This window comes from Chiloscyllium plagiosum, chromosome 11, assembly GCF_004010195.1.
Source record: "Chiloscyllium plagiosum isolate BGI_BamShark_2017 chromosome 11, ASM401019v2, whole genome shotgun sequence".
NCBI classification, from domain to species: Eukaryota; Metazoa; Chordata; class Chondrichthyes; order Orectolobiformes; family Hemiscylliidae; genus Chiloscyllium; species Chiloscyllium plagiosum.
In genome coordinates this window covers 59303579-59322178 of record NC_057720.1, presented here as the reverse complement: position 1 = coordinate 59322178, position 18600 = coordinate 59303579, and the positions used below count along the sequence as shown (strand labels likewise).

The 18600-nt window shown below is 39.7% G+C and overlaps 1 protein-coding gene across 8 annotated transcripts in view; it reads left to right on the top strand.

Moving 5' to 3' along the window:
* The window catches only part of atg4c (autophagy related 4C, cysteine peptidase), a 62353-nt gene that overhangs the window by 40230 nt on the left and 3523 nt on the right, over positions 1-18600 (top strand). For 3 of the 8 annotated variants that reach the window (XM_043699453.1, XM_043699458.1, XM_043699454.1), the window contains 2 exons: positions 1104-1223; positions 7871-8283. In XM_043699453.1, coding sequence (XP_043555388.1) covers positions 1104-1223; positions 7871-8050 — 300 coding nt within the window. In that variant the 3' untranslated portion in view covers positions 8051-8283. Of the gene's footprint in view, positions 1-1103; positions 1224-7870; positions 8284-8965; positions 9084-11371; positions 11485-12191; positions 12349-14773; positions 15256-18600 lie in introns of those variants that run through there. The other 5 variants (XR_006312996.1, XR_006312995.1, XR_006312994.1 and 2 more) reach the window with 5 other exon arrangements.

Genomic DNA, 18600 nt, shown 5'->3' with positions numbered 1-18600 from the left:
CCGATCCACAAACCTCATCCCTGATGAAGGACTTATGCCCAAAACATCGATTCTCTTGCTCCTCAGATGCTGCCTGACCTGCTGTGCCTTTCCAGCACTACACTCGCAACCCAGTTCACTTTACTGCCAAGGCCAGCAACTGCATAGGATCACAGGAGCAGCACTATTGTTGTTGTGGGCCCCTACATTGGGCTCTAGAGCCTCCCCAGAGTTCCTGAGAGACCTGTCAAAATCACTGTCAATTAGACCTTTAATTATTCAAATTGGTTGCTGTGCCTCCACTCAGCAATTGGACAACTCACACAATGGCTGGTAAAATCATGCCTTCCTCACCAATAATGTGCAATTGAACAGCTTTTTGAGCTATTGCTTTTTGTAAATTCTTTCTAAACTTGATAAGGAACGTTTTTATTGCCATGATAGTCAAATGGAATGCATTTCATTTTCAGGCTCTTCCATACATATGGTACAGTGCAAGTAAGATGGAGATTACAGTTTCCTCTATAAACTGTTGACTTCGCAAGCATCCTATTCTACCAGTGCATAATTTCCATTTAGCCATTGTATTCTTCCTGAATGAGGTCAATGCTAAATAACATATAGTTCAATACATACAGCATATACTGATCAGGAGCTGGTTTGAAACCAGCTTAAGGATGTTTTTACGTGTGACTTTTAGTGAGAAAAATGAAAAGAGCCTTTCATCTGATTTGCCTTGTTATACTGGAGCATAAGTCCTAATAGTGTCCAATTTACTGAATCTTTTTTATTAATAACACTGCCCTGCGTAAGGTTTTTATATTGTGTTCTATCGAAAGTCAGTTATAGAATGTGTGTTGCAATGTCTGTTATGAAGTGCGCTTTCTGCAGAACAATGCATATTATGTAAAGAAAGGTGAAGCTGCATGTAATGATATCAAACTAATCAATGTTAGTCTTAGTGTGCCTTTTGCTGAATGGTCTCTTTCTGTGCCATAATATTTTTTGTTTTCCACGGTTCTGTGGTTCAGATGATTTGGTTACATTAATAGTACTGTATAAATATTCTTGAATCAGTGGAACCTTTTTTCTGATAGACTCATTCTGCTACTTTGTACTTTCAGTCATATCACTGTCCTTCTCCGAAAAAGATGCCATTTAGTAAGATGGATCCCAGCTGCACAATAGGGTTTTATTCACACAGTAAAGCTGATTTTGACAAAATAATTGATGAAGTAACAAAGGTGAGTCTTAAGAATTGTTATTGAAATAAGCTGAAGTGTTCCTTCAGTATTTCTTCACAAATATTCCAAAAGAAGGATGGAAATCTGCCACCCTCACCTGATGTGGCCCACATGTGACTCCAGACCGGCAGCAATGGGGGTGACTCTTAACTGTCCTGTGGCACTGTGCAGGAAAACTACACAGTTCGATACAGATACCCCAAGGAGTCAGGTCAGCACCAACCTACCTCATGGGGCCATTAGGGATGGGCATTTAATGCTGGCTTGGCCAATGGTACCCATATCCCATGAATGAATATATAACGTCATTATCAGACAGTCACACTGTGTTTTGTCTGCTCTAAGGTTGGCAGTGTGAAGCGAGAGGACAGTTGGATGTTTCCTGACGTTATCCTGACAAATGAGACACTGAGAGAATATTTGCATGTTTAGCGTTAATGAGGCTGGTTTTAGACTTCTGATTTTGGCACCATGCCAGCTGGTTGTCAGAGCCCCCTTCAGCCTGTCCTGCAGTGTCACTGTCTTGTCAGAACTGTCCGTCTCAGGGAGATACACAGATGTTTCAGTGCTGCAGTCAGATGTCATTCTCTCGCCCTCCTCGGAAAGGAAGGTATTCTTGCATGTGTGTTGGGGATCTTGACACTGTGCAGTGCTGATGTTGTTAGCACACAATCAGCTGCTCTGAGGAGGTCCAGCTGCAACGAGAGAGGTTCCAAACATCCAACACCATTGAGCCCCTCCTGGAGGAGAGGGGACGTGGGTGGAGCCTGTGTGAGATTTTCTATTTCCCATTGCCATTCATCCCCTTGCCGTGGAGTCTGCCAGATTTTGTAATTATTTCTGTGTTGTCTCTGATATGAAAGTTTACACCAGCGAGGTGGTGGAAATGTCAGCGGATGATGTGGTTTATGCAAAGGTTGGTAGGGTGGAGAGTGAGGACCAGGGGAATCTGTCCTTGTTACGGTTGGAGGGGTGGTGGTTGAGGGCGGAGGTACGGGATATGGATGAAATGCGTTGGAGGGCATCTTCAACCACGTGAGAAGGAAAATTGCGATCTCTAAAGAAGGAGGCCATCTGGTGTGTTCTGTGGTGGAACTGGTCCTCCTGGGAGCAGATACAGCGGAGGCGGAGGAATTGGGAATACGGGATGGGATTTTTTTCAGGAGGTAGGGTGGGAAGAGGTGTAATCTAGGTAGCTGTGGGAGTCGGGTTTGTAAAAAAAAAAATGCCAGTGTCAAGTCAGTCGTCATTAATGGAGATGGAGAGGTCCAGGAAGGGGAGGGAGGTTTCAGAGATGGTCCACCTCCACCTCCAAACGGACCCCACCACTAGGGATATATTTCCCTCCCCACCCCTTTCCGATTTCTGCAAAGACCGTTCCCTCCATGACTACCTGGTCAGGTCCACGCCCTCCAACAAACGACCCTCCCATCCTGGCACCCTCCCCTGCCACCGCAGGAATTGCAAAACCTGCGCCCACACCTCCTCCCTCACCTCCATCCAAGGCCCCAAAGGAACCTTCCACATCATCAAAGTTTCACCTGCACATCCACCAATGTCATTTATTGTATCCGTTGGTCCCGATGCAGTCTCCTCTACATTGGGGAGACTGGACGCCTCCTCGCAGAGCGCTTCAGGGAACATCTCCGGGACACCCGCACCAATCAATTACACCGCCCTGTGGCCCAACATTTCAACTCCCCATACCACTCTGCCGAGGACTGCAGGTCCTGGGCCGCCTCCACCGCCGCTCCCTCACCACCCGACACCTGGAGGAAGAACGCTTCATCTTCTGCCTCAGAACACTTCAACCCCAGGGCATCAATGTGGACTTCACCAGTTTCTTCATTTCCCCTCCCACTACCTTACCTCTGTTCCAACCTTCCAGCTCAGCACTGTCCTCATGACCTGTCCTACCTGCCAATCTCCCTTCCCATCTATCTGTTCCACTCTCCTCTCTTACCTATCACCTCCATCCCCACCTCCATTCACCTATTGTACTCTTTGCTACCTTCTCCCCAGCACCCCACCATTTATCTCTCCACCCTGGAGGTTTCCTGCTTCTATTCCTGATGAAGGGCCTTTGCCCGAAACGTCGATTTTCCTGCTCCTCGGATGCTGCCTGACCTGCTGTGCTTTTCCAGCACCACTCTGATCTAAACTCTGGGGAGTTAGCTCAGTTGGCTGGATGACTAATTTGTGATGCAGACTGCTGCCAACAGTGTCGGTCAATTCCTGAATTGGCTGGGTGAGAATAACATCTCCCTTCGCCTGAGGAATGACAACCGTCGTGGATAAATCACCACCTCTCTTCTCTCTTTCTATTGAGAGAGCAGCCTTATGGTCTGGTAGGACTGTGGTGACTTTACCTATACTTTACAGTTGTTGGCCTTGTATCCATTAGCTTAATATTTCTCTCACAATTCTTAGGAATTATACAGCCACACTGAATCTATTGTAGGACCTGTCTTTGAAGCTATAAAAAGGTTTGCTAAACTGTTGTGCTTGTAACAACTACATTTTTAATACATTTGTGCTTTGGTTATAGTGCATTTTAATTAATATTAACAAAATTCCAATACCAAGCCAACTCTGCGCATCAGCCAAAATGTGGTCAATTGGACGGATGTGGTTCACCCTTTGTTGGGTGTTGAGGGGTGTAGGGAATCAGGCAGTTCATAGAAATGTACTTCTCAAGTGCATCTTGTTTATTTGTAGTTTAATACCAGCAGTGTACTGAAAAGACATTGACATATTATCCTTTCAGTTGAAAGTTGGGGGCAAAAGGTGATGAGTTGAAATCCTCATGGTTGTATTTCAATTTCATAAGAATTCTTTGGAAAAGAGAACTGAGAAGTCAGAGAAATAGTTAGAGTTATAGAGATGTACAGCATGGAAACAGACCCTTCGGTCCAACCAGTCCACGCCGACCAGATATCCCAACCCAATCTAGTCCCACCTGCCAGCACCCGGCCCATATCCCTCCAAACCCTTCCTATTCATATACCCATCCAAATGCCTCTGAAATGTTGCAATTGTACCAGCCTCCACCACCTCCTCTGGCAGCTCATTCCATACACGTACCACCCTCTGTGTGAAAAAGTTGCTCCTTAGGTCTCTTTTATATCTTTCCCCTCTCACCCTAAATCTATGCCCTCTAGTTCTGGACTCTCCGATCCCAGGGAAAAGACTTTGTCTATTTATCCTATCCATGCCCATCATAATTTTGTAAACCTCTATAAGGTCACCCCTCAGCCTCTGATGCTCCAGGGAAAACAGCCCCAGCCTGTTCAGCATCTCCATATAGCTCAAATCATCCAATCCTGGCAACATCCTTGTAAATCTTTTCTGAACCCTTTCAAGTTTCACAACATCTTTCCGATAGGAAGGAGATCAGAATTGCAGGCAATATTCCAACAGTGGCCTAACCAATGTCCTGTACTACCGCAACATGACCTCCCAACTCCTGTACTCAATATTCTGACCAATAAAGGAGAGCATACCAAACACCTTCTTCACTATCCTATCTACCTGCAACTCCACTTTCAAGGAGCTATGAATCTGCACTCCAAGGTCTCTTTGTTCAGCAACACTCCCTAGGACCTTACCATTAAGTGTATAAGTTCTGCTCAGATTTGCTTTCTCAAAATGCAACACCTTGCATTTATCTGAATTAAACTCCATCTGCCACTTCTCAGCCCATTGGCTCATCTGGTCCAGATCCTGTTGTAGCCCTCTTTGCTGTCCACTACACCTCCAATTTTGGTGTCATCTGCAAACTTACTAACTGTACCTTACGCCCTTTTTGATTCCCACTATGCCCCTGGCCTTTCCCTCTGTAGAAACTTGTATAATTGCTTCTTGAAGACATTAATATTATTCACTTCTTGAAGACATTAATATTATTCAAGAGATGCTTCTGATTTATTGTACATAGGCTATAAAGTCTTATTGGTGAGAAAGTTCTGCCTCATTTCCCTTTTTCATAACTTGTTCATAACTTGGATCCCTTGATATTTAAATCCTTAAGTTCAATGAGCAGTTTGACTGGGCAAACTTTGTCAATTTACTTCATCATATTAAACTTCAATCAATGCACTTCTTGAAGTATTATATTTTTGAATCCTATTGTTGTTGCTCTTCTCTCCAACTTATGCTTTTCTGAAGTGCAATATTCCAAAATTTATCTCTGTCAATGAAGAGTCTAACGTTGAAGTAACCATAAATATTAATGCGTTGATTTGGCCTTCCAGCATTTTTCATGTGGCTGTCCCATATTATCACCAGCAGGTGGCAATATTGAAAGTAAAATAAATTGAGATTTGGCAAATCACCTACATTAGCACTCTGACTTAAATGAAGCTTTTCACTGTGTGGTTCTGATTAATTTGCGACACAAATGAAATAATTTAAGTTAGTTTGAATGGGGAAAAAGTGATTGTATTAATGAGTATGAAGATGTGCTTAACTGTACAGAAAGTTAATTTATTCTCAAGTTCCTATTCTGGATAAAAATTAGAATTGGCTATTTTAAATGTAAAAACTATTGATTTAACAGATACAGTAGTTCAACTATGGTCAGAATATTAGCAAACTGTTGCTCAGGTGCTTTCTGCAAAGTATCTTATGTAATACTTGTGCTCTTTTGCCTTTACTCTAACTGGTCATGCTGTACAAATCAATCAATCTTATAAAATGAAAAATTGAAATGCTGCCTTTACATTCTCCTTATATTTCAGTGAAGAGCCATGTTTGGCGGAATGTAAAATTGATGTTGAAGTTTATCTTGTTTAGTTTAGGGCTGGTGAGTTAAATTAAAATAACACCCAATCTCCCTTTCAAATCAGGGCACGAAGCCCTCCATAAAAGCCAACTTAGTTCACTTATTCACTTCAGTTATTGATTAATCTTTAAATTTTCTTCTGGTTTTAAGATCCTTGAATCTCTCATGGCTTCCTTTTCTATCCTCTTGTAACTTGAGAGCATTACTTTTTAGCATCAGATACAGCTTGTATTTGACAGAATTTGGGACTCCTTTTCATAATTTAACCCTAATTTGATTAATTATTACCATCCTCAGTTATTTTACACAAGGTATCCTGCAGATTTGATGTTAGCACACTAATATTTCATAGCACAAAATGTCAAATAAGCATTGTACAATTGAAAATTTCACTAGAAAATTAGTTTGCTCGGGCGAATGCCTGAAAAAGGTGGCCTTACAATTCGTAAAGTACATCACATACTCAGACCAATGGTCTATTAATTGAAAACCAAAAAAACTCAGGTGGTCTTTCAATGTGTGACATTAAAGAGGAGCAGTGACTGACATCAGCTTTCTTCAATCACTTATTGTTTTATCAGAGGTCAGTCATCCACACTGTGCAACTGAATACATATATATGAAATGTATGAATGCCTTCTACCAATGCACAGTGAGTAGATGTAACCCAACTGTCTGCCTGTGGGAATTTTAAACTGTAAGCACTGACAAACTTAGTGGCTTTGTTTTAGTGATAATCCCTGGTATGCTAGACAGCCCAGGAGATTCCCAGGTTTAGCTACTGCTAAATTGACTAATTGGAGTATGGTCAGTGGTAAAGTGTTATGGTTAACTTTACACATATAGGGAAATATTAGCCAAGTTTTCTGCTCTGAATCATTAGCTCAGGCTGCTATTCTAAATTACAATCTCTGAATTCTGAGAATGTAATATATATTGGAGCCAGAACTTTTAATGATGTTGGTTGTTGTGTATTAAGATCAAAAACAGCAGAGGAGCCTGCATGGATGATCATGAGCCCTGAATAGCTTGTTGCTAGAAGTGGCCAATTAAAAGACTACTGCTGGGACTGCTCCCCAGAGCTGTTGACTCAAGAAACATTGATAGATTTAGTGGCTGCTGAGGCTGTGGGAAGAAGAAGGCACTTCCATGTTGAAGGCCAAGTACATTTTCTAATTTAATATGCCAGGGCCGGGATGGTGAATCCCTCCCACCCCAAGTAATCTTAGTTTTAATACCTCTACCATGACTCACTTTTGAGGCAGGATCTCTGATAGTATCAGCAAGCTGCAAAACCAAACCTGATCCCTTGCGCACCAACTAGATTTTATCAGGAACCGCATTAATGCCCATTGCTGCCAGAGGGTGCTCCATTGTCCATTGTGTTTAAATGTGGCTCTGCTCTTCCAATAGAACCTGTTAGGGGGCTGCCAGGATTCACTTAGCATTCTACCATGTACAGAGACGGTCATGACAACAGTTAAATACTTGCAGAGTCAAGTTGGTCCATTAATTGATCACAGGCCTCTGGTTAGTGGATGACCATGTCACTGCCATTCTTATAGTGCCTTCTCATGCCATTTTATCTCCCAAATTGCTTCTGAGCCTGTCTTCATAGAGCTGTTAAAATCCAACCAACAGAGTGAAAAGGGCCAGATTGAGCTACTGTGACCTTGTGATACTCACTAGGTAGAGTCCTGCTTGCATAAAGCCAGTTTTAATAGCGGTATCAGAATACGACTGTTTTGGAGGTGGACAGAATGTCAAAGACACAAGTAAAAATAACTTACCCTTTGTAGAAATGAAATGTGATTCAAAAACGTAAAAAACAAATTCTGAGAAGTTTTTTTTATTTAAACTTCAGGTTCTGAATTCACCGTCTTCCAAGGAGAAGTATCCATTGTTTACTTTTTCAAGTGGACATGCTAGAGATTATGATATTGATAAACTTTGCATGCCGAAAACTGATACAGCTGCACAACTCTCAGAGGTTCCAAGGAGAAAATCAGAGAAATTGAGTAATGAGGAGTTTGTCTTGCTGTAACAGGAATTTCATGGTAAATATAGTGGGACTACCCTGTCAGTGCTGGCACCTGTGGGTGCCCATTAATACTGATGTACAGAAAAATCTGTAATTATACAACTAGATGCTGTTCAATTAAAACTATTTTGCAAAAGTACAAAGATATTTTACTGTATATAAGAAATGTAATCTTACCTAATATGTTAGTTTCTGAATATGTATAATTGAAATAAACTTTTTAAATTGATTATAAATAAAATTATGTAAATATTGAGTTTATTTTCCCATTTTAACAGTTTTTCTTAATCCAGTTTTCTACATATATTTTTATTTTACCTGAGCCTCTAACCTACATCACAGCCACTGATCAGCAGAAAGAGTGACCAGAGATCATCTCAGTGGGACTGATAACTGAACCAGTAATTAAGCAATAGCCAAAACATTTCTCTGCCATTCTATGTCACCCTTGACATAGATTTCTTCACAGCCAACTCTGCTATTTCATTATGGCTTCTCTCTACCCAAGGTCTCAATTGCTGTAAAGTATGACCTCTGACCTCTTCCTCTCCTCCTTTAACATTTATGGGACCTCCCATCCTATAATTCCATTGCACTCACAATGGGGATAAAATATTTCTTAACTCCATTAGGAATTAAATTTAATCCAAAATGCACTTTTTTATTTTGCTCTCTGCTAGGTGCTACTTGCACTTAACTGAGCCTTGGTGACCTGTACTGGCTGCCTGTCCCAAATTTAAAAAGCAACCCATTTCTGCTTTTGGGTTGATGGCTTTTCTTATGGGTAAACTAAAAGACGCAGCACTTGGCATCCTTATTAATGAGTATAAGTATACTAAAAGTATTATGGACCTGGCCAGATCCCTCAAAATGTTTTAAGAAGGTAGCCCAGATCCTAAATTTTTTATTTTTGTTTAGGCAGATGGAAAATGGATATTCCAGGGGTGATGCAGTTGGTCAACCCATTCAGCTTTAAACCAAACAGAATTTATTTAAACATTACGGATGAAACACTTAACAAAAGAAAACAGAATTTAGAATAACAATTTATATGATACGGCGAAAGTGAGGACTGCAGATACTGGAGATTAGAGTCGAGGGTGTGGTGCTGGAAAGCACAACCGATCAGGCTGCATCAGAAGAGCAGGAGAATCGACGTTTCATAACCCAACTGACGTGGTACCACAAGTTAACAAAGCTGTTCCAATCTCTGCAACATCCCATAAGTACACAACTTGGCAAAAGGTAAATTCAAATACAGGTTCTTACAGGCAGCTGAGATTTCAGAGACAAAGTCCAAGCAAGACCTCTGTTGAAGCATGGAACCTCTTTTCACTGTAGCTGCTTCTCTAGATCCCCGGCATTTCCTGACTCCTGCTAAAACTAAATCAAGCTTTAACAAAAACCTGAACTGGGAGAACTCGCCACTCCTTTGCCGTTGGTCAAAATAACCATTCCAGACAAATTGGCACATTTGCCTTTATGGCTTCTCTTCAGAAAAACAAGGATAACATAACCTAATTAAAGGGGCAGCATCGTCACAAAAGAGAGTGAAGGTAGTTGATCATAATTTCACTGAAATATTAATCCATAGGCCCAAGATAATGCTCTGGATGAAGGAATCAAATCCCACCATTGGAAATGATTTTAAATTAAATTAATAAATCTTAAATTGAAAGCTAGTTTCAGAAATCATAATTGATTATTGTAAAAAAAACTCATCTGGTTCACTAACGTCCTTTAGAAAAAGAAAGCTGCCATTGTACCCAATCTGGTCTACATGTGACTGCTGACCTACAGCAATTTAGTTGACTTAAGTTGTCAATGATGTGGCCTGAAACTGAGTTCACAGGCAATTAGGATGGGCAACAAATGTTGACCTTGCTAGTGTCACCCATGTTCCATGAAAGAATAAAGGTAAAAATCAAGGTGTACAGAATTTATTTCTGGGAGTTATGGTTGATTTGAAAAATCAAGGATGTCCATCTTTCTTCTCACCTATCAACTCCACCCTTCCCATGAGCGATGTGATTGTTTGCTGACAATTTTTGTACATAGCATTTTATGGCTTTTGATTGGTTTGCATTTAGTTAAAATCAGCATCAAATAGAAGCTGAACATGGGACCTAATTCTGAGAACTTCAGCCTATCCATTTTCAGGGAGGATATTACATTCTTGATGTGGAAATTATTTTAATAGATTTCTAAGCAATAGAAAGGACATGTGAACCCGTCTGACCGATTGCAAAAGGACATTGATGGATTTACAGTTAATGATTATGGAAGATAATGTATGTGTCTGGTTATTTTTTTTAAGGGGGAGGGTGGTAATTAATTTTGTGTTTATCTGGTCAGTATTGGGAATAGAGCAATTTCTAATTCAGGGACCCAGTGCCAACACCAAATGCTGTCAGGTAACTTGAAGCATGGTTTGGAGGTTTTCGCAACATGGCCTTACCAAGCACTCTGAAATGAGGTGTAGCATTGATTAGATGCAGGATAAAGCTTCCTCAATACTGTTCATTCAAAATATTCAGCTTAGTTTTCCATTGTATTTTCTTTACTGTTTATGTTACAAAAAACACCAAATGTTGGAACTGTTCAGCAGGTCAAACAATATCGGTGGAGAGAAATAACATTTTTTTACTCATAAGATGATACCCAACCTGCTGAATATTTCCACTATTTTCTGTTTTTATTTCAGGTTTCTAGAATATTTAGCATGTTGTTTTTGCCAAACTCTAGTTAGTATTAAGTGCCAGTGCAACAATGAGCTTCAATATCTTTCATGATCAATCTTCTAGCATGAGACAGAACAGTGAAAGCCCCAGAATATTTAACTCACCATGTACTGAGTGTCCATATGGTGGAGGGAGTTCATAATCTAATCCTGTCCACACCCAATGTCCATGTGGGCACACATTTCACAAGAGACCCAGGATTGTATTCATCAGTGGGAACTGGCTGAATTTTCCCCTTTCAAGAGTGAGGATCCTGAGATTAATTACAGCTTTGCCACTAACTGATCCCAACTAACTCAACGCAGGCCCAGCATTGAACCTGGAACCTTCAAAATCAATGTAATTAAAAATCTCAGCAAACAAATGTAAGGGCATTAGTTAAGCAGATTTTAAAAATATGTTTAAAGCGAGCAGACACAGAAGTTGAATCTGAGAAATATGAAAATGCTGTCTATTTATGGGTTGTACACTGAGCATTTAAACCACAGGAAACAACCCACATGTAAGATCTGTTTTTATGACTGTTCAATTGGCAATGTAAGCAATGGTTTGTTGTCATGCTAAATACAAATTCTTGTTATAGGTTGGTGCCTGGCTTTCTTCATCTGTATTTGAGAGTCCATTGAATTGATGGTAAACAGGGGAACAGAAGGAGAATTCATTGAGAGTTTCTTGGTTACAGATTAAAAATGGTTGGTATGTTGCAATGAAAGAATAATTTTTAATTTAATTGTGTGACCATGAACATTTTGCAATCGGTCAGACGGGTTCACATGTCCTTTTTGAAAATGGCGTAGAGAGTTACATACATTATAAATTCAAAAACATGACCACATGTTCTGAGGATTTTTTTGTTGCAGTTTTTACATGAAAGGATGCTTGTACTGGGATCCTTTTCTCTGAGGGGATACACTGTTCAGTGTGTATTTACAGAGAGGTATGAATATTTGATTAAATGAGTCATGGTCTCTGGAGAAATTTAATAACTGTGGCATACACAGCACGTTCCTTTCACTGTTAACACAGCTGCCAATAATGTCAGTGACATTCAGACCTTCCAAATCTAATATATTCTGTGGAGTAAATTCCTGGTTACAAAGAGATCTATAAAGTGACACTATTCAGATATCAGTTTTGAACTATTATCAGACCAATTTACTGTGTCTAATTTGTAAAGATTTTTTTTCCTGTGGAAATGAGCAACCATGGGAAAGAGACAGAAGCTTACACACCAAGCACATGACATTTGGGGCCACATAACTTCAGTCATTTTGTTTAAAAGCAGCTAATGTCAGAAAAATAACATTAAAGTACAAATAATGCCATAGAAACTATTTTTAAGTTTGATGTTCATGGATAAGCAGGTTGTTTTTCAATAACTTAATCAATTTCTCCCTGTTCAGTTTCAGCCAAAGCTTCTTTGCCCAAAGTGACAACATCTCATGAATGAATCAAAATGATGACTGCTGGACAGCTGTTACTTTATTGGAGAGGGCTAATCACAGCCAAACCTGATCCTATCCTCAACTTGAATCTACACACAGCAGGAATCACTAGATGGTGAGGATTAAATTGGAATTTAAAGAGTACTCCGCCTTCTTAAATTTTATCCTGACATTATTAAGATTAGCTTTCTTCCCAGAGTGATGAAGTTTTAAAACTCCAAAAAAAACCAAGAAGCATAAAGTCAGAGTGTGTCAACAAAAATGGCTTTTTACGAATGCTCTGTATGTTCCAGTCAACACCACCTTCTGCTGCCAGCTATTTCAACTCCCCCTCCAATTTTCCTGGCAACATGTCTACCCTGGGCCGCCTCCACTGTCAAATTGAGGTCACACGCAAACTGAAGGAACAAGACCTTACCTTATAGCCCAATTACCTCATCATAAAGTTCACCAGCTTCAAAATCTCCCCACCCAAACCTCACCCAAGTCCAGCCCTCACTCGCCTCCCTGCTTCATTGACATTACCAAAGCTGTCCATCTTTCTTCTCACCGATCAACTCCATCTTTCCCACTGCCCATCCCCACCCTCCTCTAGCTTATCTCTCCATTCTTCAGGCTCACTGCCTTTATTCCTGATGAAGGGCTCCAGCACCACTAATCCAGAATCTGGTTTCCAGCATCTGCAGTCATTGTTTTTACCTCAATCACAATAACCTACCTGCATGCACCTCTCAAATATCACCTACCTTTCCCACATCCACCTATCACTATCCCACTTACATTTTCCCCCAGCCACCCTCCCTCTATTTATTTCTGAGCTCCCTTCCCCCTCAGTCCTGATGAAGGCTCCCGACCCAAAGCGTTATCTTTCCTGCTCCTCTGAAGCTGTTGGTCCTGCTGTGCCTTTCCAGCTCCACGTTTTATTGGTCCTGATTTGCTTCACAATGTTAAATATTCAATTATTTCCTATGCAAATCTGCAAACTGTAGAGAATGGTCAAGTTCTGGAAGTCATTTTGAATGTGCCTGGATGCCAAAAATACAATAACAGCCTTTTTGATATCACTGTGTTGGATCAAGCATCAGGACAGAGACATTTGAGGAGGAAGAACTGAGAACAGCTGGGATGTTGCATTAAAGTATATTCAGGTTACTTGCCTGTAGTTTCTGGCAGCAGACCATCAGAGATGTGATTAAAAGGCAACATCAGTAAATCTATGATTCAAATAATGACATCACCAATGAGGAAGTGATGGGATATGATGGCCAAGGAATTAGCAGCACTGAGGAATTTAGAAAATGGAATTCAGTTGATCCAGTTATATTTAACAGCAGCAAGAATCACCCAGGAGAGAGAAATCTGCAGAAATGTTCATCTCTATGGAACAGGATATTGAGGCAATTTGTAAAAACTTGACTGCCATACTCGTTAGGATCAGGTAGCATGAAAAGATTGGATACAAATGCATGATCTATATAATTTAGCATTGTTTGGGACAGTGCTTTAAATAAATGAGATGGCTACTTCATCACATGCTTTGCAGAAATTTAACATGTGAAGGAAAATAATTTCTGTGTGTTTCAATCGATGCATGTTTATTACATGTTTATTAGATTCCCTTCTAAATGCACTGAATATCATTGTTGTTAACCTTTGTGGATGGAATAGTTTTTAAAAAACTTTCAACTTTGGAAATATTCCTTATTAGCAAGGCAATCATAAGGATTAGGGTGGGGTTTCCTAAACTTTATCCTGGTTACTGCCCCCCCCCCAAAAAAAAAATTACTGCCTCAGATTTTGTGATACCAGAATGAAACTTTGGGATATACAGATTTTTGAGTCATATGATGAGGTGTGCTTTGGTTCTTGAATAGAGGGGTTGGGTGGAAGACAAAAACAGAAGTTGAACATGGGAAAAGTTGATGAAAATGTCGGGTTTCTCCAAACATGTAACGTACTCATACACAAGCTTTATTTTGCAGTGTCAATCAAGTCTCCAAGATCAGTGCCTAAGGCCATGTCCACTAACAAAAAAGACAGTAACTAGTTAAGAGGTGGCCACATCTGCTAGAAATCAGTATGAGCTCCACAGTAACCAATGCTGTCTCGGAAGCCGCATACTCAAAATCTCATCTCATTATCTTAGTATGGTTTGCACAGTTTAAATTCTCGCACCACGATAATTCTTTTACATATGGTGATTGCAAGAACTTGTTAACTCATTCCAATCTTATTTCCAAATATAAAGTAAATGTCTAGTGTACAGACTTGTAGATTTTTAAAATATGAGATTAACTTTTTTCTTTGAACAAGTACCTTGACTGTATATGCTTTTTGTCCATGGGCAGAAAGCAAGGCAGCATGAAGCATAGCAAGAAACCAGAAATCTTCAGCAGTAGCATGGGCTGCCCTAAGCAAATATTCCAAACTTGTGGTAGTTACCATCTTAGCAGTCCAAACTTTAATCTTGAACAGTGGGCCAATTTTATACACAATCTGTGGCTAGCAACTGATGCATTCTATTTCACTGTTTTTTCCAGTGCTATCTTTGAACACGGGCAGTGGGAGTCCAGATAAGAAAGCCTTGAAGTTGCAGTTGATGGGAGTTCCATCTTCAGATATACATCAAGCCATTTCGGAAGTTTGCTTAATCCAGTAAAATATAGAACTACTAACAGAGTTCTGGAAAAGCTTGGCAGGGCATTAAATATCGAAAAGAAAGTGTCTTAAGTGGAACCCAAATCACAATTGCTCTGGAACTGTATTTGTTTCAGGTAGTAGAGGATCTGTGGAATTCTTTACCGCAGAGAGATATCAAGGCAGTGTCACTAAGTATATTCACAGCCGAGTTGATTGGATGTTTGATCAGTAAATGACTCAAGGATTCTCAGGAAAAAACAGGAAAGTGGAGTTGAGGATTGTCAAATCAGCCATGTCACACTCAATGGGGCAAATAGCCTCTGCTGCTCCTCTGTCCTACGGTCTTATATTTGCCAGAAGGAAGAAAGGTGGAATAAGGAAGGTGAGTGTACGAAAGCACTGATCCTCTGATAGCCAAGGATCATGTTTACTGACAGCTGTTCAGAAGAATGGTTCAGCCTTCATTGGTCTCCCCATTATGGAGGTAACCATACTGTGTGTAGTGGATACATTGTATGAGCTTGATGTCAGATATTTAAAAGGTGTTGGGAACTTGAGTTACTGGCATGGGTAGAACTGGCAGGGCAGGTAATCCAACTGGTTTCATTACACAAGACTGTTAGGATCCTTTTGTTTTCATTAGAAATTCATTTCTTTTTTAAAACAGAAACTACTTTGAATTTCATGATTTACATTTGGTATGATCAGAAGGGAATAAATTTAAGTAGCATCAAAATAGCGCACTGAAAAATTGAAATTGAAGCAGAAAATAATGGAAAATCATAGTTAATATTTTGAGCAAACTTATTAGAAATTTTATCTCATGATATGCAAAAACATTCACATCTGATGCTTTTATTGCCCACCAACACTTTTTGCATAACAGTTTCAGTTATGCCATAGAAAAACAGTGAGGAAAAGAATATTTTGCCTTTGTCCACTTTTGACATGCAAGCAATTAAATAGTTTGTTACAGGGTTGCAATAAACATTGTGCTAACTCAACAGCAGTCAGCTGTAATTGTGATCATGAATCACATCAATTGATAATCACAGTGAGCAAAGCGTCAGCAACTTAATGTTTTAATCTAATCTTTTGTCAAGCATGAACTGTTTACATTTAAAACAAAAAGGTAATGCTTCATGGGCAGCTATCTGAACATTACCAATTACATATTTATAACATGTTCAAACACTTGTTTTTCAAAATATCATTTTAATTTTTAGTGAGTTGAGGATAAAATACTATTATCATGATAGATGTATTCGATTGCAATTTATAACATGTTAAAGAATGTGTTTCAGTAAGAACAACCATTTAACAATAATTTTTGAATTAGGAGGTTGAGACTAGAGGTTGATGGTGTTGATTGGATGGGGGAATGCTGAATTATGTAAAATACATTTAAATGTTAACGCTATTTTTAAAAAAACAACTATTTAAAGTACAAAAAAATGAGTGGTGTTGTCCTTGTAGAGTAATGTAATCACTAAATATACAGAGTACTGTATTAAGGTGAGGTATTTCGTACCTACTATCTGTATCCACCTATCACCATTGCACCTACCTTACCTCCAGCCCCACCCCCCCCCCCAATCCCCATTTATTTCTGAGCTCCCTTCCCCCTCTGCAGACCTGATGAAGGGTCCTGACTGAAATGTTGACTTTCCTGCTCCTCTGATGTTGTCTGGTCTGCTATGCTTTTCCAGCTCAACATTTTATTGACTGTAACTTCCAGCATCTGCAATCCTTACTATCTCTGAGACATTTAGTATAATTTGTTTACCAGATACCATTTCTGACTTGAAGACATTAGGAAAACAGCGTTCGACCTACCAACTTGAAAGGCCATTTTACACCTGTTTGATTTTGTTTTCTATTGAAGTCAATGGAAAAGAAGATCAAGCAATGTGTATTCATTGTCACCTGATTTGCACTATTACCAAAGATGAATTTCACTCGTTGGGTAGCATTCAAAAATAAAACTGGATTCTTGCTTTCAGTTCACATGCTGAAAACCTCTGCTAAATCATCAGATCAGTAAACTATTTCAAGCACCAGGATTGGTGGCTAAATCTGCTTAATAAAAACCGAAATCGTTAGAAAGACGTGGGTCTCACAGCAAGAAATAAAATGTGAGATTGATGACCTTGCATCAGAATTTGTGAATTAGAAGTGTGGCAATTAACCACAGTAACCTTAACAAAAGTACAGATAATAAAGCACAGATCTCCTTGATTGTTATCCTACATTGTTTAAAAAAAAGTATAGCTTTATATGGAGAAGGCAACCCAAACTAACTGCAAATCCTGTGATGCTAGATAGGTATCCAAAAACCAAATAATAAAGCTCCACATGAGATTATTAATTAAAATCAGAACTGTTGGAAATTGCCACAAACGGTGAAGATGAGAAGTTGGCTGAAATGCAGTTAGGAAACAATGGGTACTAAAGGATTAATGTAAGAATGGAGGAAGATTGCTGACAGAGTTGCCCTTTTTCATGTAAAACTAACTGATCTCAGAAACTTGGATACAGACTCAACATTGGACAACAATGCAGAAGATGCAAAACCTTTGCTGCTTCTGCTCTGACTGCACCTGACCGTTGTGTCCAGTTCTGGTCAGACTGCATCTTGAATAATTGGTCCACTTCTGGTCACATTGCAAACTGAGCATCATTTGCAGTGTTATACCTCATTGGGTAGCATGCTGGAAATCAAACTCCTCTATGCCATGAGTACAGGATTTGGGACTTCTGTTGAGGTTGTACAGGACATTGGTGAGGCCACTTTTGGAGTATTGTGTTGTGTTCTGGTCGTCCTGCTATAGAAAGGATATTACTAATTTGGAGAGGATGCAGAAAAAAAATTAAAACGATGTTACCAGGATTGGAAGGTTTGAGTTATAAGGAGAGGCAGGATATTTTTCACTGGAGTGTAAGAGGTTGAGGGGTAACCTTATGGAGGTTTATAAAATCATGAGGGGCATGGATAAGAAGAAGAGCAAAGGTCTTTTCCCCAGGGTTGGGGAGTTCAATACTAGAGGGCATAATTTTAAAGTGAGAGGAGAAAGATTTAAAAGAGACATAAGGGGCAATATTTTCACACAGTGGTGGTTTGTCTGTGAAATATCTGCCAGAGAAAGTGGTGGATGCAGGTACAGTTACAACATTTAAGAGAAACTGGATAGGTACACAAATAGAAAAAATTAGAAGCAAATGGGCCAACTGCAGGCAATGGGACCAATTTAGTTTGGGAAAGATGGACAAGTTGGACTGAAGGGTCTGTTTCTGTGCTGTATGACTCAATGACTCAAATTTAAAGACCTTATCAAAGTTTGTATAATTCTCCAACTTACCTGTCTTTTCAGAGCCAGGATAACAGCAAATATGGACTAGAGTTCTGTACTTAATAAAAATTACTATTTATTATAAATAGATTCTAGCTAGAGGGAAATAACTATGAACTGTTGGCATATAATTCCATTAGTTAAAACTCTAACTTCCTGACAAATTCTCTGTAGACACACATACAGATAGACACACACAAAAATAAAATGGTGTATTGGTGGAGGAAAGGCAGCTCAATGGTCCCTGATCACAAGGTTCATTGAGATGTACCTTTTGGTTTGTCGTGTCTTGCTACCAGGTACCTTCACTTGCAGGAAGCACAGAATGACAGGTTCACGACTTATAACGTCTCTGACTTATTCGTTAAAAGCAATAG